Genomic DNA, 25,430 nt, shown 5'->3' on the forward strand with positions numbered 1-25,430 from the left:
GTAAGGCCTGGCCATTTTGTTTGTTTTTACCCTACGTTTTACCACACACGCCAGCACCCACACATAACCCACCTGTTATTAATATTTATTAGTGGTGTTAATACCGTGTTTGATTTATTGTGTACATGTCCTTTTATTTAGATTTTAGTAGGTTTAAGAATGCACTTTAAAGGGCACAGAAATGACATTTTCTGAAGTATCGATTGTCCGAGTTTTGGTTGCACACGTAAATTCTCTTGATAACCCAATGTAAACCTGGTACACAAAATATTTGGAATGTCTTTGAATAATGAGTCTGAGGTACAGGAAAAGAAAAGGGAAAGTAACACTCACTTAATGGGTTTGAATGACCTCAGACCTCTGTTCTGACTTTCTGGTGAGCCCTGATCACCCTCACTAGAAAGGTTAGAGATATTGGGTGAGATTTAAATGTAATATGTAAACACTGATAATTAGGAAGAAGTTTATAATTTATCAACAGTCATATTGTGATTTGGACCACAAGAAAGAAAGAGAGAGCGCTGCCCCTGAATGAGGGAAACCTGTCGCTCGTCTATTTTACTATTACCTTATGGGATCCAACTATTTCCTTTTGGAGTCATCAAGAGTTGTAATTCTAATTTATGGTGTTATTCCAATTCGTTGATTTTTTTTATTTAACCTGTACTGTTGTGTTTTTGAGATGCATGAATCCCGATGTGAGTTATGTGTCCAAAGGGGGAATTACCAGTCCCCTGAGGCCCTTTGGTAAATATGCAAATTAATTTTGTTCAAATGCCTGCCTGTAAAAAGGAAAAATATATTTTTGGGATTTTTGGAAATGGATTAAAATTTTTCCCCGGGTCAAACACTTTCTTACAAATAGCTAGTAATGTCTCTGTACTACAGAATGTATCAGATCGTTGGATTTGTGGATTGTTACCAGATAGTGCTAAGACTATGCCACGTGAACCAGGCAATCTTATAGACAGAGAGCTCGGTTGAGTAAAGGATAAGGTGTTTTATATGAAGAAGATTGTTGTTGTTTTCATCTTGCTTCAATACAAATCTCACTAGGTTGGGTCTGATGGATGGGATTTCTCCCTCCGGACCCTATTACTCTGCAGGTGGGATCGCCAAGATTATAGGGGAGTATAAGCCAATTTGCAAAAATGGATTCAACTGTGTGTTGTTATTCTTTTTAACATTTATCTTACACATTTGTATTAAGCATTTTGGTAGAAGTAATAATTTGACATACAGTGAATAGTTTGTCTGGATTTCCTTAATCAGAAATGCCCTAAACTAAACAGAGATTCGTCTGTCCTCTCTCGAGGTAATTGCGAAGGTGACAACCGATGGTATCTACAGTAGATGCATAGAAGGAATCATTTGTCTGAGAACATTGTGAGCCTCACTCCTTCTAACCGGCTGAAGTGATGGTGACAATGGCATTTAATATGGTCCTTCATCACTTCTACCTGAAACTTGAGTCAGAGCCAGCAACCTGTGCACAGCATCCAATCGAAGCTATCAACTGCCTTTTATCTCATGCCTTTTCTCCCAGGAGTGCAACATGGGTCCATGTGGAGTGAGCATGGAGAGAGATCCCATCCAAACTTCTCTCATGCTGCTGTTGTACTGGTCCAAAAATGGACAAGATGCAATGGTCGGTAAAGGATGGTGGTAGCTCAGGTGCTAGGTTTAAATCAGAATTATTCCCCAGATATTGAAAACATCATCAAGGGCCATCCACTTTGCACATTTGCCATTGGGAGGACAAACACTATCCGAGGAAGAAAATGAAGAAACGCCTGTAAATTAAATTAGGCTTGTCCAAAATTGTTTATTTCAGGTATCAGGTTGATTGTGAAGGTCTGCACACTGCAAAATGTATTATAATTTAGACAAATAAATGCATTGAACATGCCACTCGCGACAAAAGCTCCAGCTGAAATGTCATTGACAGAATCCCTAAATTAAATTGTGCAATGAAGTATGTGTGTAACTGTTTAGATTGTACATCCCAGAATGAAGGGTTTGAAAAGATGAAGTATATGGTTTTATGTGTTGATTTCACTTAATTTAATAGAAGTATAGAACCTTTTGATAGAAGCTATAATCTAATGCTTACCTTAAAATTAAGGCTAACTTTTATATAAGAGGAGAGAATGTGAAGGAAATGTTTGTTTGTGCTTTTCTAATAACCTATTCGACTGGGTTCATACAAGTGACTGATTGATCCGTATCAGTATAAGCAATTTGTCAGTATGCCCAGAACATTGTTTTGAGAACCGAAAAGGATATATCAGTTTCAAGGTCTCAGCTTGGAGAGAAGAAGCCTCGTGAGGTATTGGTCGGTCACATGCATGAACCAAACGTCAATGATGAATTCAAATATTTAATCATGTAAATCATGCAAATATAACTTGTCTGCAAAAGCAGTATATAAGAGAACTAACAGGACTTCTCTGACAGAGCTCCTGACAGACGTGTACTACTTGGTGCATTATGTTTGTTGGAACCTTTCCAGCTTGCTGATAATAAAGTATGATAATTTAAGTTTGACTTGGAGTCCCTGGTGGTCATTTCCACAACACTCCTTATGGAATTGTCATGTTTGGCTTGACAATGACAATGGAGTAGGCAAAGCCACAAACAGATCTGGGACTAGGCTAATATCAGAGAGGTCTGGCTGCTATATCCTTCAATGACAGCCTATGATGTCATCATCTCCACATAGGGAAACTCTTTGTCTGGACCTACAGGGAGAACAGAGCAACAGGTGAGGTGACAAGTCTATAACTTCCTAGATATCTAGATCTACAAAAACACAGTAGAATCCGTCATTATATTCATGTCAGAAGACTGAGAAAGTATCCTTAGTAATGAAGTTACTGTACACACTTCAGGGGGAATCTTTACTTCCACTTACAGTACCAGTCAAAAGTTTGGACATTCAAGGGTTTTTCTTTATTTTGTACTGTTTTCTACATTGTAGAATAATAGTGAAGACATCAACACTATGAAATAACACATACGGAATCATGTAGTAACCAAAAAAAGTGTTAAACAAATCAAAATATATTTTATATTTGAGTTTCTTCAAAATAGTCACCCTTTGCCTTTGACAGCTTTGCACACTTTTGGCAATCTCTCAACCAGCTTCATGAGGTAGTCACATGGGATGCATTTCAATTAACAGGTGTGCCTTGTTAAAAGGTCATTTGTAGAATTTATTTCCTTAATGCATTTGAGGCAATCAGTTGGGTTTTGACATGGTAGGGGTGGTATAAAGAAGATAGCCCTATTTGGTAAAAGACCCAAGTCCATATTATGGCAAGAATAGGTCAAATAAGCAAAGAGAAACGACAGTCCATCATTACTTTAAGACATGAAGGTCAGTCAATCTGGAAAATGTAAAGGACTTTGAGTTTCTTCAAGTGCAGTCACAAAAACCATCAAGCACTATGATGAAACAGGCTCTCATGAGGACTGCTACAGTAAAGGAAGACCCAGAGTTACCTCTGCTTCAGAGGATAAGTTTGTTAGAGTTAACTGCACCTCATATTGCAGCCCAAAGAAATGCTTCACAGAATTCAAGTAACAGACACATCTCAACATCAACTATTCAGAGACTGTGTGAATCAGGCCTTCATGGTCGAATTTCTGCAAAGAAACCACTACTAAAGGACACCAATAATAAGAAGAGACTTGCTTGGGCCAAGAAACACGAGCAATGGACATTAGACTGGTGGAAATCTGATGAGTCTACATTTGATATTTTTGGTTCCAACCACACTGTCTTTGAGACGCAGAGTGGACGGAACGGATGATGAACGGATGACCTCCGCATGTGTGGTTCCCACTGTGAAGCATGGAGGAGGTGGTGTGATGGTGTCGGGGTGACACTATCAGGGTTTTATTTAGAATTCAAGGCACACTTAACCCGCATGGCTACCACAGCAAAACGCCATCTCATCTGTGGGATTAGTGGGACTATCATTTGTTTTTTAGAAAATAGTAAAAAATAAAGAAAAAAACCCTGTGAATGAGTAGATGTGTCCAAACTTTTGACTGGTACTGTAAGTTGAATTTTCACTTAGTCATGCATTACTGTCAATGGGAAACTAAGTGAAAAAGTTGAGGTAAACAAACAGGCCCCATGGTTTAACAACACCCCCCACTCCACCCAATTTTCCAGTTACTCACTAATATGTATAAAAGGGGTAAACCTGCAAATAAGTGGTAAATAAGGGGCTGTTTGAAAGGGGGTCATTCTTTACAGGTAACATACCACATCTTCTGTCTGAAATGGGTATAAGTGAACATTTGAGGTAAGTGGGAATTACGATTCACCCGTAAAAGATAGAGGATACTTGCCATGCAGTTTCCTGTTTCCTCTGTGCTGCTGATTCTCCATTGGATGGTAACAGTCATGTGACGTCTCCAGACGGGGTTCCGGTGTAGAAGGATGATTCCAGACACCGTCTCTCCACCGAGCAGCGAGATCGGCCCATCCAGCATGAACAGAGTCTGCTTCCAGTGGGTTGGCCTGATGGAGAATAGAGGGAGGAGCTGATATCGCATTGGCTGTACTGATTGTGAAAGCTGCTAGGGCCCAATGTCTACCTCCACTACTTACTCAGAGTAGGGCCCAGTGTCTAACTCCAATGTGGTTTTGTCTCTCTCCAGGCTCTGGAACTGAACTTTGAACCAGGAAGTGAACCCGTGGAACGTCCCAGCCTTTTCCACGATGAAGGTAAACTGGCCCCTCAGCTTCTAGACAGGGAACTCGTTGACTTATATGTATGTGTGTGTAAATTACATGTTATTATATTGTTTTACACCATGGCATTGTTGAATACTCCTTTCTGATTGGCTTGAAGGGCATTCTAGAGTGCGTTATTTTCCTATAGCACACAGTATATTTGCACGTCAGAATTCAATGTCTATAGTTCATTTTTACATGTTTTGTTTGAGCTGCTTTTTACAGAAAAAGTCTAATTGAAAACAGTATTGCTATTGTTGAATTCAATTTTCATAATAGCAAGCTAGGTCTGATGGTTTGGTTAGCTAAACTAGCAAGTCTGTTTGTTTGGTTACGACGGCAACTACTGTAGCTATCTAGTAAACTTGCTAGCTACTTCAGTGGATGTTGAACACATTATCCTGTCAACTTAACACATTTCTAGTGGCAAATGTATTAAATTATAGCCATGGTATAAAAAGGATAATTAACTCGGGGCTCCATACATTCTCTGGAAAATAATGCAACTCAGTGGAAGTTCAGTTCCACTCTGCTAGTGCGTCGTGGAACACACCTTCCACTTCGTTCATTATTTTCCAGAGAACGCTTAGCCCCTTGTTGATTATCCCTTACATTTACACTCTGTATATAATCCAGTACCAGATCTGTGAGAACCAGACGTACTGTACCTCTAGATCTGTAACATGCAGCGTGAGCATGTCCAGAGTGATGACATCACAGGGGGTAGCCAGGCAGTCTTCAGGCTGGAGGAGGTGGCTGAACCTGGGCCTGGAGAAGAACTCTGACTGGGCCAGGGATCTGGAGGGTGGTGGCAGTCACATTAACTAGCCACTCAATATTGTTCAATGACAGACTTACCCGATTGGTTTGGTTGTTTAATTTGCACTGTAAAGACTGGAGCATAGCTGACACAGCAATTTTAAGTTTGTTGTTTGACTTTACCATAGATGTTACGCTTACCACTTCACACCAAACTACACCCTCGCCACCGAGAGACAGCTTGCCAGAAACATTTTAAGCCTAATCCTGGACTAAAAAGCAAGTGCTTCTTAATTCAGGATTTGTATAGGCTTCATCTATATCTGGGAAACTGACCCCAAAGGTATGTAGTTAAAACTTACTGTCCATAGTGTTGTCCCTACTGTAGTTGCATCACTGTGACATCACACCTGACAGACAGTCTCACTACTGAAACCCTCCACATTGGAAATAAACAAACAGTTACATACACTCCTGGTTTACACTTGACAAACACCTCAGGACAACTCATGTCATTTAAAATAAATGACAAAATAGACAAAAGCATCATGAAAAACAAACTAAGAATACTTATATAACAACTACAGCTCCATTAACCGATCACATCAGGGATTACATTTAGAGAACTCAAATGGACATGGTCAGTCAGACCCATAGAAATAGAATCATCATAATACAATAATAATGAAATAGAATCACCATGGTCAGAGGCTCCAGGTCTGTTCTAGTGATTCTATTTCTATGGTGTGACCACTGGGGCTGAACCCCAGCTTTGGATCTTACTGGAGGGCAGTGAAGTCCAGTCCGTAGGGCTGCTCCCAGAAGCCCATCCTCTCTGTGTAGTAGTCCAGGGCCTGACAGGGGACCAGGCAGAGAGAGGCCCCAGAGGGCCACATCATCCCCCCGTCTCTCAGCCAGCGGTCCCGCGCCTGCAACACTGACTCTATCATGAACTCAAACTAGAGGAGAAGAGAGACAGTTGTTATTTAAACACCTGAGGCAGAACAGGGTCGTATTCACTAGGAAGCAAATGGGCCAAAACAGGGAGGGACTACCTGAATTTATCCAAAAAGAAATGCTTGTTTTCATTTTCCATTGCAGAATGCTTTGCTATGGTGGAGATCAGAAGCAAGAAGGTTCTCAATCACAGAAGTCTTTATGAAACAATGGTGTTAGTGGATTCAGAGGTTAAAACAATAACGCAGGGTAGCCTAGTGGTCAGTGTTGGGCTAGTAACCGGAAGGTTGCAAGTTCAAATCCCCGAGCTGACAAGGTACAAGTCTGTCATTCTGCCCCTGAACAGGCAGTTAACCCACTGTTCCTAGGCCGTCATTGAAAATAAGAATTTGTTCTTAACTGACTTTCCTAGTTAAATAAAGGTCAAATAAAAATAAAAAGTCCTAGCAGCATACAGTTCCCTACCAGCAGACAGTTGCCCATCCACTCTGAGATCAGGATGTCTACTGTGCCTGGTAGCTCCAGCTCCTCAGCCCGACCCTGGAAGACTGTCACAACCTCCTCACAGCCGTTCTGCCTCACCAGGGTCTCAGTGTGTTCTGCTATGGAGCTGGCCTCCACTGCATAAACCTACAGAACAACACAACACAGGACTTAACACACTTACAGGACAGAACAGGAGTTTCATACACCTACAGCACAAATGCATGGTGTTTGAATGTACATTGTTCACTAGATGGAGATATAGGCATTGTAATATAAAGGCTCAAAATAAAAGTTGACTGCTATCTGGCACTAAACATGAATTTAATAAAATATCTTAGACTTTTATCTGCAATATGAATTGTTACTGATTATAATTATATATATATATATTATCTTGATATCCTTACAGCTTTGGGCTGGGCCAGGCGGGCACAGAAGAGGCTGATGACTCCGGTGCCACAGCCCAGGTCCATAACCACCTTGCCCCTTAGGGGGGCGCTGTTGGTCAGAATCACCTGGCGGTACGTCTCCGTCCTCGCTCGGTCACTCAGCATCTCCAGTTGAAGCCTCTGGGTCGGCAGAAACATAGACAACATGTTGCATAGGTCACCTCCCAAATGGCACCTGTTTCCCTATATACTGCACTATAGGGAATAGGGTGCCATTTGGGACACATCTGGGCCCTGGTCAAAAGTAGTAAAAATATATATTTAAAAGAATGCCATTTGGGATGCAAATAATAGCACTGTGTAGAAATGTATGTATTGTTAATTAGGAAGAGAGAGAGACAAGAAGCCAAACCAGTGTTCCATAGCTGCCAAAGTACTCTTCATCCTGCCAGGGGTCCTCTGAGGTTTCCTCTGAGGTGTCCTCCTCCACACCTTGTTTTAGGTAACTGTCCTCCACATCTTGTTTCAGGTAACTAGATGGAACGTAGCCACAGAGGCCTCCTAACTCCGCCCACCACCAGTCAGCTGATGTCTTGGTGTGGACCAGTAACCTGTCTCCAGCTCTGAAACTCAGCTGTGGTCAGAGAGTGTTAGGGTTAAGGTCAGATGGGGTCAGAGATAGACATACACACATAGTCAAACAGCTGGTGTAAGAGACAGACATACACATACTGTAGACATACAGCTGGGGTAAGAGACAGACATACACACAGACAAACAGCTGGGGTCGGAGACAGACATACAGTATAGGTGTCAGGGACAGACATAGACAAACAGTATAGACATACACTACCGTTCAAAAGTTTGGGGTCACTTAGAAATGTCCTTGTTTTTGAATGAAAAGCACATTTTTTGTCCATTAAAATAACATAAAATTGATCAGAAATACAGTGTAGACAATGATAATGTTGTAAATGACAATTGTAGCTGGAAACAGCTGATTTTTAAAATGGAATATCTACATAGGCATACAGAAGCCCATTATCAGCAAAAATCAGCAACCTGGGCCTCCCACTCCTCTTTCTATTCTGGTTAGGGCCAGTTTGTGTTGTTCTGTGAAGGGAGTAGTACACAGCATTGCACAAGATCTTCAGTTTCTTGGCAATTTCTCTCATGGAATAGCCTTCATTTCTCAGAACAAGAATAGACTGAAGAGTTACAGAAGGAATTCTTTGTTTCTGGCCATTTTGAGCCTGTAATCTAACCTACAAAGTCTGATGCTTTAGATACTCAACTAGTCTAAAGAAGGCCAATTGTATTGCTTCTTTAATCAGAACAACAGTTTTCAGCTGTGCTAACATAATTGCAAAAGGGTTTTCTATGATAAACCTGGATTAGCTAACACAATGTGCCATTGGAACACAGGAGTGGTTGCTGATAATGGGCCTCTGTACACCTATGTAGATATTCCATAAAGAAATCTGCAGTTTCTAGCTACAATAGTAATTTACAACATTAACAATGTTTACACTGTATTTGTGATCAATTTGATGTCATTGTAATGGACAAAAAAAGTGATTTTCTTCAAAAACAAGGACATTTCTAAGTGACTCCAAACTTTTGAATGATAGTGTGCATATAGGTGTAAGAAAAAGTATGTGAACCCTTTGGAATTACCTGGATTTCTGCATATATTGGTCATAAAATTTGATATGATTTTCAACTAAATCACAACAACAGACAAACACAGTCTGCTTAAACTAATAACACACGAATGATTGTATTTTTCTTGTCTATATTGAATACATCATTTAAACATTCACAGTGTAGGTTGGAAAAAGTATGTGAACCCCTAGACTAATGACTTCTCCAAAAGCTAATTGGAGTCAGGAGTCAGCTGGTCCTTCTGTAGCTCAGTTGGTAGAGCATGGCGCTTGTGACGCCAGGGTAGTGGGTTCAATTCCCGGGACCACCCATACGTAGAATGTATGCACACATGACTGTAAGTCGCTTTGGATAAAAGCGTCTGCTAAATGGCATATATTATTATTATTATTATATTATTATATTAGCTAACCTGGAGTCTAATCAATGAGACGAGATTGGAGATGTTGGTTAGAGCTGCCTTGCCCTATAAAAACACTCACACAATTTGAGTTTGCTATTCACAAGAAGCATTTCCTGTTGTGAACCATGCCTCAAACAAAATAAATCTCAGAAGACCTAAGTTTAAGAATAGTTGACTTGCATAAAGCTGGAAAGAGTTACAAAAGTATCTCTAAAAGCCTTGATGTTCATCAGTCCACGGTAAGACAAATTATCTATAAATGGAGAAAGTTCAGCACTGTTGCTACTCTCCCTAGGAGTGGCTGTCCTGAAAAGATGACTGCAAGAGCACAGTGCAGAATGCTCAATGAGGTTAAGAAGAATCCAGGAGTGTCAGCTAAAGACTAACAGAAATCTCTGGAACATGCAAACATCTCTGACGAGTCTAAGATACATAAAACACTAAACAAGAATGGTGTTCATGGCAGGACACTACGGAAGAAGCCACTGCTGTCCCAAAAAAAACATTGCTGCACGTTTTGAAGTTAACAAAAGAGCACCTGGATATTCCACAGTGGTACTGGCAAAATAGCTTATGGACAGATTAAACTAAAGTTGAGTTGTTTGGAAGGAACACACAACACTATATGTGTAGAAAAAAGGCACAGCACATCAACATGATAACCTCATCCCAACTGTAAACTAAGGTGGAGGGAGCATCATGGTTTGGGGTTGCTTTGCTACCTCAGGGCCTGGACAGCATGCTATCATTGACAGATAAATGAATTCCTATGTTTATCAAGACATTTTGCAGGAGAATGTTAGGTTATCTGTCCGCCAATTGAAGCTCAACAAAAGTTGGGTCATGCAACAGGACAACGACCCAAAACACAGAAGTAAATCAATAAAATAATGGCTTCAACAGAAGAAAATACACCATCCTGGGGTAGCCTAGTCAGAGTCCTGACCTCAACCAGATTGAGATGCTGTGGCATGACCTCAAGAGACCTGTTCACACCAGTCATCCCAAGAATATTGTTGAACTGAAACAGTTTTGTATAGAGGAATGGTCAAAAATTCCTCCTGACCGTTGTGCAGGTCTGATCTGCAACTACAGGAAACATTTGGTTGAGGTGATTGCTGCCAAAGGAGGGTGAACCAGTTATTAAATCCAAGGGTTCACCCTGCACTGTGAATGTTTACATGTGTTCAATAAATACATGAAAATGTATAATTGTTTGTGTGTTATTAGTTCAAGCAGACTGTTTGTCTATTGTTGTGACCTAGATGAAGATCAGATCAAATTGTATGACTAATTTAGGCAGAAATCCAGGTAATTCCAAAGGGTTCACAAACTTTTTCTTGCCACTGTACATACTGTTGTTGGATTCGGGGTAAACTTTGAACATTGTTATAAGCACAGTACATAAAGGAGTGGAAGATACTTTTTTTGTCAGGGGTTAATGGTTTTCTGTGGAAAGAAAGATGGCTTTGGAATGTGTTGGGTGGATGGGAGGAGGTCACAGGATTGCTATAAGGGAAGCGGATAGACATCTGTGGATGAGGCGAAGGAGGGGTTGAGGTCAGATCCCCTGAAGGGAGAAATGATGGTTTATTATCCGATTACCAACTTCCTGTCGAACCATAAGATGTAAGGATTGGAGAGAAGGAGGAGTGCCTAAAGTGGAGTATATACACTTGTAGTGGTGGAAACATGTCTTTGTCTGAATTAAAGCTGTATCGACCCTTTGGGAAGAACTAAACTTGGTTAAGATTCTCTACTATCCGTGAGTTATTTACTCTGAAAAAATGAGAACTTAACACTGTATACACATATAGATAAACATACAGTATAGACGTACATACAATGTCTGAGGGGACTTCTCAGGCATTCTAGTGTATTTAGTATGGTCATCTAAAGCCACACCATTAAAGAGTGGACCATCTACAAAATTTAAAAACAATGGAGCAAATGCATCCCAATTATACTGAACAAAAATATAAACGCAACAATTTCAAAGATTTTACTGAGTTACAGTTCATAAAAGGAAATTAGTCAATTTAAATAAATTCATCAGGCCCTAATCTATGGATTTCAAATGATTGTGCAAGGCCACAGCCATGGGAGGGCATAGGCCCACCCACTGGGTAGCCAATCAGAATGAGTTAGTCAGCAATAAAAGGGCTATATTACAGACAGAAATACTCCTCAGCTTCATCAGCTGTCAGGGTGGCTGGTCTCAGATGAGTCGGGTGTAGAGGTCTGTGGCTGGCGTGGTCACACGTAGTCTGCAGTTGTGAGGCCGGTTGGACGTACTGCCAAATTCTCTAAAACAACGTTGGAGGCAGCTTATGGTAGAGAAATGAACATTAGATTCTCTGGTAACAGCTTTGGTGGACATCCCTGCAGTCAGCATGCTAATTGCACGCTCCCTCAAAACTTGAGAAATCTGTGGTGTTGTGTGACAAAACTGCACATTTTAGCGTGGCCTTTTTTTCAGCAAAACGTACATGTGGAATAATCTGTTTAATCAGAATCTTGATAAACCACACCTGTCAGGTGGATGGATTATTTTGGCAAAAGACAAATGCTCACTAACAGGGATGTAAACAAATTTGTGCACAACATTTGAGAGAAATACGCTTTTTGTGCAAATGGAACATTTCTGGGATCTTTTATTTCAGCTCATGAAACATGGGACCAACACTTTACATGTTGCGTTTATATTTTTCTTCAGTATACATTGTCACATGCCTACTTGATTTCTATGATACATCTAGTTCACGGAATGACTTTACACAAGAGCAAGATCTTTTTTTTTTCTTTCTTTTTTTTCTACGGGATGTGTCTTAAAGTGAACTATTCTACTACACTACTTTATAAAATCGATAATAAAGTGTATCTCCAGACAGTCACCCACCTGGTCGCTGCCGCAGCTCGTGAAATCAGACAGTCCTATAAACTCCTCTGGCGGATTGGTGTAATCTTCATCCTCCTGATGCATCCTGATCGAATCATCAACTTTCTTAAACATCAAAACTTCAGGCTGGAGGTTGTGTCCACAAACTTCTAATAATTTAGCTATAGTCAGTCATTAATTTAATTTGCTAGTCTCGGGCAGAGATATACTGGTATTGCGATCTAAAGGTAATAAAAAGTAGCACGATATTTCATATTTTTATGTTAATTTAGTGTAGCCTACAGCCAGCTGTGTTTATTTCCGGTTCCAGGATTTCATGTCTACGTATGTGTCGGTTGGAAACATAGGAGGGACCTACCTGAATTTGTCCAATTGAAACTTCCGTGGCCTCTCTTCCTATACACCGCACACTGACGTCACGTACAGATGCGTGCGACTCTTGTCAGTAACAGCCATTGACACCAGCGCACATTCGACATAGCCCAGACGTACGTTTTTATTACTTCTGAACGAAACATTTTTGGGGTGGGGTGGGTTCTCATACGCTTACAATGATGTTTTCATTTTTGCTTGAACAGTCGCTAATATTATGTCTGGTTGTGATTTTTGCAAAATAACTATTTTGGATGCAGCAGTTGTTAGCTAGAATGCTAACGTTCATTGATAAATAGGCTGTAGCCAAGGCTTGCCAAATAGCCATTTTACTGGTTATAAGTTCAAGTGTTTTTAAGTAAAATAAATAAAGTTGATTTGCGATGATGACAAACATTATATGAAGTAAAAAATAAATATATAAAAAAAGGAAATGAATACCAGCCCTTAAATTAAATTAGAATCCAAAAGTGTCACAGCGGCTTAAAGTACTGCATTGCAGTGCTTGAGTTGTCATTACAGACTCAGGTTTGATCCCAGACTGAGTTACAGCCAGTTGTGACCGGAAGACCCATGAGGCAGCACACAATTGTCTCAGCGTCGTCCATGTTAGGGGAGGGTTTGGCTGGTCTGGATTTCCTTGTCCCTAGGGACTCCTTGTGTCGGACCGGGCACCTGCAAGCTGATTTTGGTCGCTAGTTGGACGGTGTTTCCTCTGACACATTGGTGCGGCTGGCTTCCGGGTTAAGCGAGGAGTGTGTCAAGAAGCAGTATGGCTTGGCAGGGTCGTGTTTCGGAGGACGCATGGCTCTCGACCTTTGCCTCTCCCGAGTCCGTGGGGGAGTTGCAGCGATGGGACAAGACTAACTACCAATTGGGGAGAAAAAGGGGTAAAAAAACAACAATAATCCAAAGTAGTGTGAAATGCACTCATAAACTACATGTAAATAGTCTCTTTTTTTGCTTCTATAAGAACTCCCAACTTAAGTGCAATGCCCTCATGAGGCAATATTTGCAAACACAGAAAGGGGTATTTGGTTTTTAAATGGTAAAAGGTTTCCGTAATGAATAGGGGTCCCAATACGTTTTGTTATTGGAAATCGGAAATTAATTTGTTTTCTAATTTATTGTGTCACAATTTGACATGAAATAACAGAAAACAAATAACATTCAAATCTATTAAATGTTTAGATTTTTGTTTTTCATACCCAGAAGTACACGCCCCCTCATGGATGGTCAGATTTCTCTTACTTTCTGTAGCTATACGGAACAAAAATATAAATGCGTGCTCGTCGTCCTCACCAGGGTTGTAACTGACTTCAGTGGGCAAATGCTCTCCTTCGATGGCCATTGGCACGCTGTAGGAGTGTGCTTTTCACGGATGTATGCCATCATGTGGACGAGTAGTTTGCTGATGTCAAAGTTGTGAACAGAGTGCCCCATGGTGGCGGTGGGGTTATGGAATGGGAAGGCAGAAGCTACGGACAACGAACACATTTGCATTGAGATACTGTGGCGAGATCCTGAGGCCCTTTGTCATGCCATTCATCCGGTGCCATCACCTCATGTTTCAGCATGATAATGCACGGCCCCATGTCGCAAGGATCTGTACACTAAAAATGTCCAAGTTCTTCCATGGCCTGCATACTCACCAGATGGCACCTATTGAGCATGTTTGGGATGCTATGGATCAACGTGTATGACAGCGGGTTCCAGTTCCCGTCAATATCCAGCAACTTCATACAGCCATTGAAGAGTGGAACAACATTACAGTCCACAATCAAAAAAAGCCTGATCAACTCTGTGGAGGAAATGTGTCGCGCTGCATCAGGCAAATGGTGGTCACAACAAATACTGATGGGTTTTCCTCATCAATACGGCATAATGACGAAGCAAAAACAGTTTAGACATTTTGACAAATTTATAAAAAATCAACTGAATCACATTTATATAAGTATTCAGAACCTTTACTCAGTACTTTGAAGCACCTTTGGCAGCAATTACAGCCTCAAGTCTAATTGGTTATGACGCTACAAGCTTGGCACAACTGTATTTGAGGAGTTTCTCCCATTCTTCTCTGCAGATCCTATCAAGCCCTGTCGGGATGGATGGGGAGCATCGCTGCACAGCTATTTTCAGGAATCTCCAGAGATGTTACATTGGGTTCAAGTCCGGGCTCTGGCTGTGCCACTCAAGGACATTCAGAGACTTGTCCCAAAGCCACTCCTGCGTTGTCTTGGCTGTGTGCTTAGGGTTATTGTCCAGTTGGAAGGTGAACCTTCATTCCAGTCAAAGGCCCTGACCGCTCTGTTACAGGTTTTCATCAAGGATCTCTGTACTTTTCTCCATTCAGCTTTGCCTCGATCCTGACTAGTCTCCCAGTCCCTGCCGCTGAAAAACATCCCCACAGCATGATGCTGCCACCACCATACTTCACAGTAGGGATGGTGCCAGGTTTCCTCCAGACGTGACGCTTAGCATTCAGGCCAAAGAGTTCAATCTTGGTTTTATCAGACCAGAGAATATTGTTTCTCATGGTCTGAGAGTCTTTAGTTGCCTGTTACGTACACCTCTAGGAAGAGGGAATGCAACACCCTGCTACAACTCAACTCCCCGTTAAGTGAAAGAGGTATGGAGGACTGTAGGTGCGAGTAAGGATGACAAAGGCAGAGAATGTTACCGTTTACAGGGAATTTATTCCGTCACACAGTAATGTTGGGGAAAAGGGGCTGAAAGGAACCAAATCAAAGAAAGTAAATGTCAAAGCCCCCTCTCCTACCTTACCTACCTACCCCCTACGTACCTAACCTACCCTCTCCTACCTTACCTACCTACCCACCCACAACTTACCTAACTAGCACCACCTGGCACTCGAACCAAAATACAGGGGATGGTCCACCCAGGTCTTCCCTAGTGTGCATAGACAGAGTATATACTATGGGTATATGTATGCCCGCAGGCCTCTTGCCTAAGCACTCCCAAGGAGCCTTCCCCTTCCCTCTGGGAACAAAAACTATTTCAATAATCAAAACACTGCATCCTATTTACACACAGAACATACTAATAAGCTCTCTCATGTATATATACAGTGCCTTGCGAAAGTATTCGGCCCCCTTGAACTTTGCGACCTTTTGCCACATTTCAGGCTTCAAACATATAGATATAAAACTGTATTTTTTTGTGAAGAATCAACAACAATGCGACACAATCATGAAGTGGAACGACATTTATTGGATATTTCAAACTTTTTTAACAAATCAAAAACTGAAAAATATTCAGCCCCCTTAAGTTAATACTTTGTTGCGCCACCTTTTGCTGCGATTACAGCTGTAAGTCGCTTGGGGTATGTCTCTATCAGTTTTGCACATCGAGAGACTGAATTTTTTTCCCATTCCTCCTTGCAAAACAGCTCGAGCTCAGTGAGGTTGGATGGAGAGCATTTGTGAACAGCAGTTTTCAGTTCTTTCCACAGATTCTCGATTGGATTCAGGTCCAATGACTTGACTTGGCCATTCTAACACCTGATTTTGCTTTATGTTTTGGATCATTGTCTTGTTGGAAGACAAATCTCTGTCCCAGTCTCAGGTCTTTTGCAGACTCCATCAGGTTTTCTTCCAGAATGGTCCTGTAATTAGCTCCATCCATCTTCCCATCAATTTTAACCATCTTCCCTGTCCCTGCTGAAGAAAAGCAGGCCCAAACCATGATGCTGCCACCACCATGTTTGACAATGGGGATGGTGTGTTCAGGGTGATGAGCTGTGTTGCTTTTACACCAAACATAACGTTTTGCATTGTTGCCAAAAAGTTACATTTTGGTTTCATCTGACCAGAGCACCTTCTTCCACATGTTTGGTGTGTCTCCCAGGTGGCTTGTGGCAAACTTTAAACAAAACTTTTTATGGATATCTTTAAGAAATGGCTTTCTTCTTGCCACTCTTCCATAAAGGCCAGATTTGTGCAATATATGACTGATTGTTGTCCTATGGACAGAGTCTCCCACCTCAGCTGTAGATCTCTGCAGTTCAACCAGAGTGATCATGGGCCTCTTGGCTGCATCTCTGATCAGTCTTCTCCTTGTATGAGCTGAAAGTTTAGAGGAACGGCCAGGTCTTGGTAGATTTGCAGTGGTCTGATACTCCTTCCATTTCAATATTATCGCTTGCACAGTGCTCCTTGGGATGTTTAAAGCTTGGGAAATCTTTTTGTATCCAAAATCCGGCTTTTAACTTCTTCACAACAGTATCTCGGACCTGCCTGGTGTGTTCCTTGTTCTTCATGATGCTCTCTGCGCTTTTAACGGACCTCTGAGACTATCACAGTGCAGGTGCATTCATACGGAGACTTGATTACACACAGGTGGATTGTATTTATCATCATTAGTCATTTAGGTCAACATTGGATCATTCAGAGATCCTCACTGAACTTCTGGAGAGAGTTTGCTGCACTGAAAGTAAAGGGGCTGAATAATTTTGCATGCCCAATTTTTCAGTTTTTGATTTGCTAAAAAAGTTTGAAATATCCAATAAATGTCGTTCCACTTCATGATTGTGTCCCACTTGTTGTTGATTCTTCACAAAAAAATACAGTTTTATATCTTTATGTTTGAAGCCTGGAATGTGGCACAAGGTCGCAAAGTTCAAGGGGGCCGAATACTTTCTCAAGGCACTGTATTAGCCCTCTGACGACAATGAAGAGCAAAATGTGCCACTCTGTCCTGGGCCAGCTGCAGCTTAATTAGGTCCTTTGCGGCACTTGACCAGACGCCTGGACAATAATCAAGATAAGATAAAACTAGAGCCTGCAGGACTTGCTTTGTGTAGTGTGGTGTCAAGAAAGCAGAGCATCTCTTTATCACAGACAGAGTTACAATCATTCAATATTTTCTGACCATGACAGTTTAGAATCTAAGGTAACACAAAGTAATTTAGTCTTATCAACTTTTTCAACAGCCACACCGTTCATTACCAGATTCAGCTGAGGTCTAGAACTTAAGAATTATTTGTACCAAATACAATGGTCTTAGTTTTAGAGATGTTAAGGGCCAGTTTAGTACTGGCCACCCATTCTAAAACTGACTGCAACTCTTTATTCAGGGTTGCACTGATTTCACTAGCTGTGGTTGCTGACGCATATAGGGCTGAATCACCAGTATACATGGACACAGAGGCTGAAATATAACAGTATAGCTCCCACAATCTTCTTCTTATGAATTTATTTCAACCAATCATCATTCAATTGTGTAAGTGCAGTGCATGTTGAGAGCCTTTATCTGAAAGCATGCTGGAAGTCTGTTGTTAATTTGTTTATGGATGAATTGCATTGCATTTGAATGATTTTGGCCTCCCTCCAGGCCTGAGGACAAACACTTTCTTTGCATTAAAATCCAGTCTGACTGATTTCCAGTCATTCCCATTAATTTAATACCCTTTGATCTTCAAGAATAGGATTTGGAAATCAGTGGTGGAAAAAGTACCAAATGTTCATTCTTGAGTAAAAGTCAAGAAAACTTCAAAGATAATGACTCAAGTAAAAGTGAAAGTCACCCAGTAAAATACTACTTGAGTAAAAGTCTAAAAGTATTTGGTTTTAAATGTATTTAAGTATAAATAATAAAAAAATCCTTTATATTAAGCAAGTCAGACGGCACAAATAGTTTATTTATTTATTTATTTATTTACAGATTGCAAGGGACACATTACAACACGAAGACGTCATTTACAGCATTTATGTTTAGTGAGTCCGCCAGATCAGAGGCAGTAGGGATGACCAGGGATGTTCTCTTGATAAGTGTGTGAATTAGACAATTTCCCTGTCTTGCTAAGCATTCCAAATGTAACAAGTACTTTTGGGTGTCAGGGAAATTGTAAAGAGTGAAAAGTACATTATTTTATTTAGGAATGTAGTGGAGTAAAAGTAGTCAAAAATGTAAAGTAAAGTACAGATACCCCAAAAAACGACTTAAGTAGAACTTCAAGTACTTTTTAAAAAGTACTTTACAGCACTGTTGGAACTATAGATTGGCCAAATTGTTTTACCTGAGCATAACCCAAAACAAAGGACGTATTAACCTACTCTGTTGTTTATGCTGCGCTCATGGAATGGCATGCTTGAACACTCCTCTTAGAAAGAGGATTCCAAAAGGGTTATTTGGCTGTCCCCGTGGGAGAACCCTTTTTGGTTCCAGGTAGAACCCTACGTGGAAAGGGTTCCACATTGAACCCTAAAGGGTTCTACCTGGACCCAAAAATGGTTATTCAAAGGGTTCTCCTAAGGGAATAGCTGAAGAACCCTTTTAGGGTCTAGATAGCACCTTTTTTGTACGAGTTTACCGAAAAGTGCTATATGTGAAAAATTCATGCCATATGCTGCATTTACTATAGGCCTATTGTTTACATTGTTATTGGTGACACATTGATATCTCAATAAGCTGTTTAAGTCTAGCAAATGTGGACGAGTTTGAGCATTATCTGTTAGGCCTGTGGACAGTTTTTTTTTTATCAGCACAAATGAGATTGAGCAACAAAAGCCCCACTCGTGGTCTTCTTAAATTAAACTTGTTTTTAACAATATGGAAGAAAATATCACTGAGGAGTTTAGAAAGGAAGAACTGACTCAAATTCTTATTCCATAGGCTGGGATCTGTACTATGCAGCTGTTGCAAGAGCGTATTTTTCACTGGCTGTCCACAGGTCGCTAAAACAATGATAAGGCAGCTTAAAATAATTGAAAAGTAATCGTAGAACTAATCATCTAGTTTTTCAAACGTTTCTGTAATATGATTACATTTTTTTGCTGCTGGTAACAGATTACAGATACCTGTAACATATTACAAAAAACATGTAATGGATTTCATGTAAATCATTAGTCCCCAACTCTGCCTATATGGTTAGCAGTGTGCTATTACAAACTAACATCTCAACTAAGCTAACAAATGGAATTGTTTTAAGATGGTCATACTATTAATCATTAGATTTTGAATTTCATGACCCCATTTGGTATTAAAAATATATATAAAAAATGTTATTTGATAAAATATTGAATTTGGCCTTTACTACTACAGCCCATAGAAACGCATTCATTCATAAATATCAAAAAAGACAGTAAAAACATAAATCATAAGGAATAAGGTTTTAAAGTGTCTGTCCTATATCTAGGAGATGTAAGAAAGCTCAGGAAATATGTTGTCAGTTGTTGATGTCTACAGAAGACGTAAAGACTGTATACTTAAAGATAGTGTTGGTCAGAAATGGTTAACTGTGGGAAACATTATGTAATAAACAGACGATGGATGCGTTCCAAATAACACCCTATTCCCTATATAGTGAACTACTTTTGACCAGCTGTGGTCAAAAGTAGTGTAATATATGGAATAGGGTGCCATTTGGGCCAGCATCGAGGTGTCTTTACCCTCTGAGGGATCTTGCTGAAGGCATCAAAGAACTGCTTGGCTTTCTCCTCAGGCATCTGAGAGATCATAGAGCCCAGGGTGAAGACCACGAAGCCATCCTCTCCTGACTCATCCACAAACTAATCCAGGTCTTGTTGAGGCACGGTGGAAGAGTTAGTTTACAAAAATATTTTACATTTACACTGAACAAAAATATAAACGCAACATACAACAATTTAATGATTTTATGAGGAAATCAGTCAACTGAAAAAAAATAATTAAGTCATAATCTATGGATTTCATGTTACTGGGCAGGGGTGCAGCCATGGGTGGGCCAGGTCCAGCCAATCAGAATGAGTTTTTCACCACAAAAGGGATTTATTACAGACATAAATATTACTAAATTTCATCAGCTGTCCGGGTGGCTGGTCTCAGACGATCCCGCAGGTGAAGAAGCTGGATGTGGAGGTCCTGGGCTGGCGTGGTTTCACGTGGTCTGTGGTTGTGAGGCCGGTTGGATGTACTGCCAAATTCTCTAAAATGATGTTGGAGGCAGCTTATGGTAGAGAAATGAACATTAATTTATCTGGAAACAGCTCTGGTGGACATTGCTGTGGCATTGTACTGTGTGAAAAAACTTTACACTTTGGAGTGGCCTTTTATTGTCCCAAGAACAATTACTTGTTCCTTATCTTTTATTTCTTATTCTTGATTAGGGGCTTGAAGGTAACCACTTCACTGTAAGGTCTACACCTATTGTATTCAGTGCATGTGATTAATAAAATGTGATTTGATTTTAAGGTGCACCTGTGTAATGATCATGCTGTTTAGTCAACTTCTAAGAAGTAAGTAAAAACAACCACATATCACAGTTATTGCAAGTAGACAAACAAAGATCATCTGCTGTGTGAAACCTTACCTCATGGGGCTCATCAATATTTCACATTGAACAATATAAACAGACAAGGCATCAAATTATTTAACTCACATTAAAAAAATGTATGTCTAAATTCCACACATCAGTATTAGAACAGTCTTTGGTCTGGTTAGCAAAACATTAACTGAAGGAGGGAGGGTGAAGTTGTGAAAGGATACCATACCTTGATAACACACCCTGTATTCATAGAAGATAAAGGCATGATAAACCCAACAACAATCACAGCTAACCCCAACCCTTATCCCACAGAACAATCCCTGCAGAGTAGTTTATCTTCCTGTGGTTGGTAGGGTAGGAACTAGAAGGGCCCCCCAGTTCCTCTGTTAGATTATAGTGGCCACATTCCAGGAAGAAATAACATGTCTATCATAAATGGCACCCTATTACCCAAATAGTCAACTACTTTTGACCAGGGCCCAAAGGATTCTGGTCAAAAGTAGTTCACTATATAAGGAATAGGGTACCATTTGGGACATATCAATGCTGTTCCTGGCTCAGGTTTCACTGGCTGAACACAGTGTTTAGAAAAAAAGAGAGAATGGGGGGTAGTACATAGAGGGACATTCCCAAACATTCCCAAAGTGAATGTTGAGCAGAAACTCTATTTGAATGTTTTTTCTTTGTATTTTTTGGGGTGTGCGGGATGGGGGTATAAATGCCACAGTAGTGAATCTATCCCTTGAGGTTTCTGGACCTGGTTCCATATTGGTTGCACAGCTACGCACAGTTGAAGTTGTTTGTTTTAAAACACACTCTTATGAGACACTGCTGAAAGTGGAGCTCTTTTACCACAGTTGAAGTTGTTTGTTCTAAAACACACTCTTATGAGACTCACTGCTGGAAGTGGAGCTCTTTTACCACAGTTGAAGTTGTTTGTTCTAAAACACACTCTTATGAGACTCACTGCTGAAAGTGGAGCTCTTTTACCACAGTTGAAGTTGTTTGTTCTAGAACACACTCTTATGAGACTCACTGCTGAAAGTGGAGTTCTTTTACCACAGTTGAAGTAGTTTGTTCTAAAACACACTCTTATGAGACTCACTGCTGAAAGTGGAGTTCTTTTACCACAGTTGAAGTAGTTTGTTCTAAAACATACTCTTATGAGACTCACCGCTGGAAGTGGAGCTCTTTTACCACAGTTGACGCCTCCAATAATGACCATGTTGGGCATCCTGGGTTTGGGATACTCAAAGGAGTAGTCATACCTCAGCAGCCAGATCGCCCCGTGACCCAGCAGTTCCCTGTACGTCATGTCCTTATCTAGGTACCTACTGGTCAGCTCTTCAAAGCTGGCAAACATCAACCCTCCCTAGGAAATCCATGTGGTCAGTGTTGCAGGAGAATAAGCATGGTACATAGGATGGGGGAGTGGGGCACTGGGCAGCCTTCTCATCCAGCCCACAGGGGATCCCCCTCAAGAAGTACATCGCTGGGATGTTGAAGGAGTCAGCGATGATGGATCCACAGGGTAGGAAGGGGTCGGTCAGCATCAGCTGAAGTATTTCTCCTCTCAGTTGCTGCATCAGGAGCTTGTCATACAGCAGACCCTCACAGCCTTTCACCTGCATGGTGGTGAAGTGAACCAGGTGCTGCTCACGAATATGTCCATTACATCCGGAGCCTTGAGGAATGCAGCGTCCTTCAGTTTGTTGACGTTCTCGTCCAGCTGTGCCTTGCTGTAGGGGACCCTGAAGGTATCAGCCCTGGATGAGGATGGATGTGTCAGGGACCAGCACAACCATCTCATGGCCTCTGGCCGCCAGCTCCTTCACCAGCAGCTTCATGCTCAGCCAGTTGCTCCCGTCTACAGGCATCACCAGGACCTTGTCCCCCTGGACAGGTGCTGGACACAGGGCAAGGCAGCACATCAGAATCAGCAGTCCCAGCCTAAGCCCCTGCATGATGCTGCCTCCACCCATTATGATGTCACCACCATGCTTCACCATAGCAATGGTGCCATGTTTCCTCCAGAAGTGACACTTCTCTTATCAGACAAGAGAATCTTGTTTCTCGTGGTCTGAGAGTCTTTAGGTGCCTTTTGGCAAACTCCAAGCGGCTATAGTGTGCCTTTTACTAAGAAGTGGCTTCCGTCTGGCAACTCTACCATAAAAGCCTGATTGGTGGAGTGCTGCAGAGGTGATTGTCCTTCTGGAAGTTTCTCCCAACTCAACAGAGGAACTTTAGAGCTCTGTCAGAGGGTCCATCGGATTCATGATCACCTCCCTGAGCAAGGCCCTTCTCCCCTGATTACTCAGTTTGGCCAGGATTCCAGCTCTAGGAAGGGTCTTGGTGGTTCCAAACTTTTTCCATTCAAGAATGATGGAGGCCACTGTGTTCTTGGGGACCTTCAATGCTGCAGAAAGGTTTTGATACCCTTCCCCAGATCTGTACCTCGACACAATCCTGTCTAGGAGCTCTACGGACAATTCCTCATGGCTTGATTTTTGCTCTGACATGCACTTTCAACTGTGGGACCTTATATAGGCAGGTGTGTGCCTTTCTAAATCATGTCCACTTAATTGAATTTACCGCAGGTGGACTCTAATCAAGTTGTAGAATCATCTCAAGGATGATCAATGGAAACAGGACGTACCTGAGCTCAATTTTGAGTCTCATATCAAAGGGTCTGAAAACTTATGTAAAAAGGTATTTCTACAAACATGATTTCAATTTGTCATTATGGTGTATTGGGTGTAGATTGCTGAGAATAATTTTTTAACATCCATTATAGAATAAGGCTGTAACGTAACGGAATGTGGAAAAAGTCAATGGGTCTGAATATTTTCCAAAGGCACTGTATAGATATAGGATCTTAATTTGACCATTTTCTCACAGCAGGAAAATAATCCCGTAGCTACCGGAAATTAGAATTATTGAATGGATTATAATTTATATTTTTGTAGAGACATTTTAGGGCAAATCAAGTCTGACATTTTAAAGTGTAAACTACAAACTTTAGAAGCTTTTTTAAACCTTGAATACACTACAAGTTTGCATTTCCTGCAACAACAGGCTGATCAAATTAAGATCCTAGGCCAATTTTCGTAGCAGTAGTCGTGTTCACAACTGAAGAGTATAGCCTGTTTGCCTTTCACTATAGCTTAATTGGATATTGTTGTATGTGTAAGCAATACCTAAGTTAGCTATATAAAGTACCAGATAGACCATTTACAGTAACTACTGTTCATTATTGCTCAGTAAATAAACACCATCAGCTGACTGAAGATCTAGCTAAGTAGCTACAGAAAGTAATGGAGAAATTTGACCTTTCCGCAGCAGGTAGCTCTGGTCTGGCAGCTTCATCTTATAGCAGGCTGAGGGACTAACTTACTTCCACTAGCTACAACTATCTAACATGAGTATAGTCAGAAGCCAGCAAGTGTAAGCCAACTTTGTTCAGTTGTTGTTCAGTTTGTTCTATTGGCATGCAAACTTCCTGAAAAGTTCTGCATCTTAGCTAACATTAGTATTTTTATCTTCCAGTATTACTCAGTCTAATCCGTGTACTTCCGGGTATTAACAAAAAACAAAAATTGAATAAAAGTGGTTGTGTTTCCCGTTATTCCATGTACAATTTTGATAAAATAAATTAGAAAATAATGCAATTTCAAATTCAGAAACAAAAAATAAATATGGAGCCATTTTCCGTTTGTTTTTTTAACTCTCCTTTTTTGACTTGGAAATAATAATACCCTAACTAATACAGCCCCAGCCCACTTCCTTTCCCTCTAACCTAACAGCCCCATAAATAATAATACCCTAACTAATACAGCCCCAGCCCACTTCCTTTCCCTCTAACCTAACAGCCCCATAAATAATAATACCCTAACTAATACAGCCCCAGCCCACTTCCTTTCCCTCTAACCTAACAGCCCCATAAATAATAATACCCTAACTAATACAGCCCCAGCCCACTTCCTTTCCTCTAACCTAACAGCCCCATAAATAATAATACCCTAACTAATACAGCCCCAGCCCACTTCCTTTCCCTCTAACCTAACAGCCCCATAAATAATAATACCCTAACTAATACAGCCCCAGCCCACTTCCTTTCCCTCTAACCTAACAGCCCCATAAATAATAATACCCTAACTAATACAGCCCCAGCCCACTTCCTTTCCCTCTAACCTAACAGCCCCATAAATAATAATACCCTAACTAATACAGCCCCAGCCCACTTCCTTTCCCTCTAACCTAACAGCCCCATAAATAATAATACCCTAACTAATACAGCCCCAGCCCACTTCCTTTCCCTCTAACCTAACAGCCCCATAAATAATAATACCCTAACTAATACAGCCCCAGCCCACTTCCTTTCCCTCTAACCTAACAGCCCCATAAATAATAATACCCTAACTAATACAGCCCCAGCCCACTTCCTTTCCCTCTAACCTAACAGCCCCATAAATAATAATACCCTAATA

The 25,430-nt window shown here is 40.9% G+C and overlaps 1 protein-coding gene across 3 annotated transcripts; it reads right to left on the reverse strand.

Annotated features, from left to right (window-relative positions):
• Positions 1 to 2,364: 2,364 nt before the first annotated feature.
• Positions 2,365 to 12,620, reverse strand: prmt2 (protein arginine methyltransferase 2). 3 transcript variants are annotated; one of them, XM_046363524.1, is made up of 9 exons: positions 12,309 to 12,620; positions 7,754 to 7,975; positions 7,360 to 7,521; positions 6,932 to 7,096; positions 6,293 to 6,468; positions 5,419 to 5,548; positions 4,625 to 4,761; positions 4,363 to 4,534; positions 2,365 to 2,741 (listed from the first exon to the last, which is right to left on the reverse strand). In XM_046363524.1, exons 1-9 carry the CDS (start codon positions 12,420 to 12,422, stop codon positions 2,709 to 2,711), a joined length of 1,311 nt encoding a protein of 436 aa, XP_046219480.1. In that variant the 5' UTR covers positions 12,423 to 12,620; the 3' UTR covers positions 2,365 to 2,708. The 3 variants fall into 3 exon arrangements, with proteins under 3 accessions (XP_046219480.1, XP_046219469.1, XP_046219459.1); XM_046363513.1 differs by lacking the exon at positions 2,365 to 2,741 and having other exon boundaries at positions 3,657 to 4,534; positions 4,625 to 4,758; XM_046363503.1 differs by lacking the exon at positions 2,365 to 2,741 and having other exon boundaries at positions 3,657 to 4,534.
• Positions 12,621 to 25,430: the final 12,810 nt, after the last annotated feature.

The sequence above is a fragment of the Oncorhynchus gorbuscha genome, linkage group LG01 (assembly GCF_021184085.1).
Source record: "Oncorhynchus gorbuscha isolate QuinsamMale2020 ecotype Even-year linkage group LG01, OgorEven_v1.0, whole genome shotgun sequence".
In the NCBI taxonomy this organism is placed as follows: Eukaryota; Metazoa; Chordata; class Actinopteri; order Salmoniformes; family Salmonidae; genus Oncorhynchus; species Oncorhynchus gorbuscha.

Excerpts from the sequence above, each read along its gene's own strand:
- prmt2 (XM_046363503.1), bottom strand. The coding sequence starts at position 12,422 with ATGTTTAAGAAAGTTGATGATTCGATCAGGATGCATCAGGAGGATGAA. Across the intron at positions 6,469-6,931 it reads GGATGGGCAACTGTCTGCTG|TTTGAGTTCATGATAGAGTC; the intron begins GTAGGGAACTGT and ends CTTCTCCTCTAG. Across the intron at positions 5,549-6,292 it reads CTGGACTTCACTGCCCTCCA|ATCCCTGGCCCAGTCAGAGT; the intron begins GTAAGATCCAAA and ends ACCACCCTCCAG.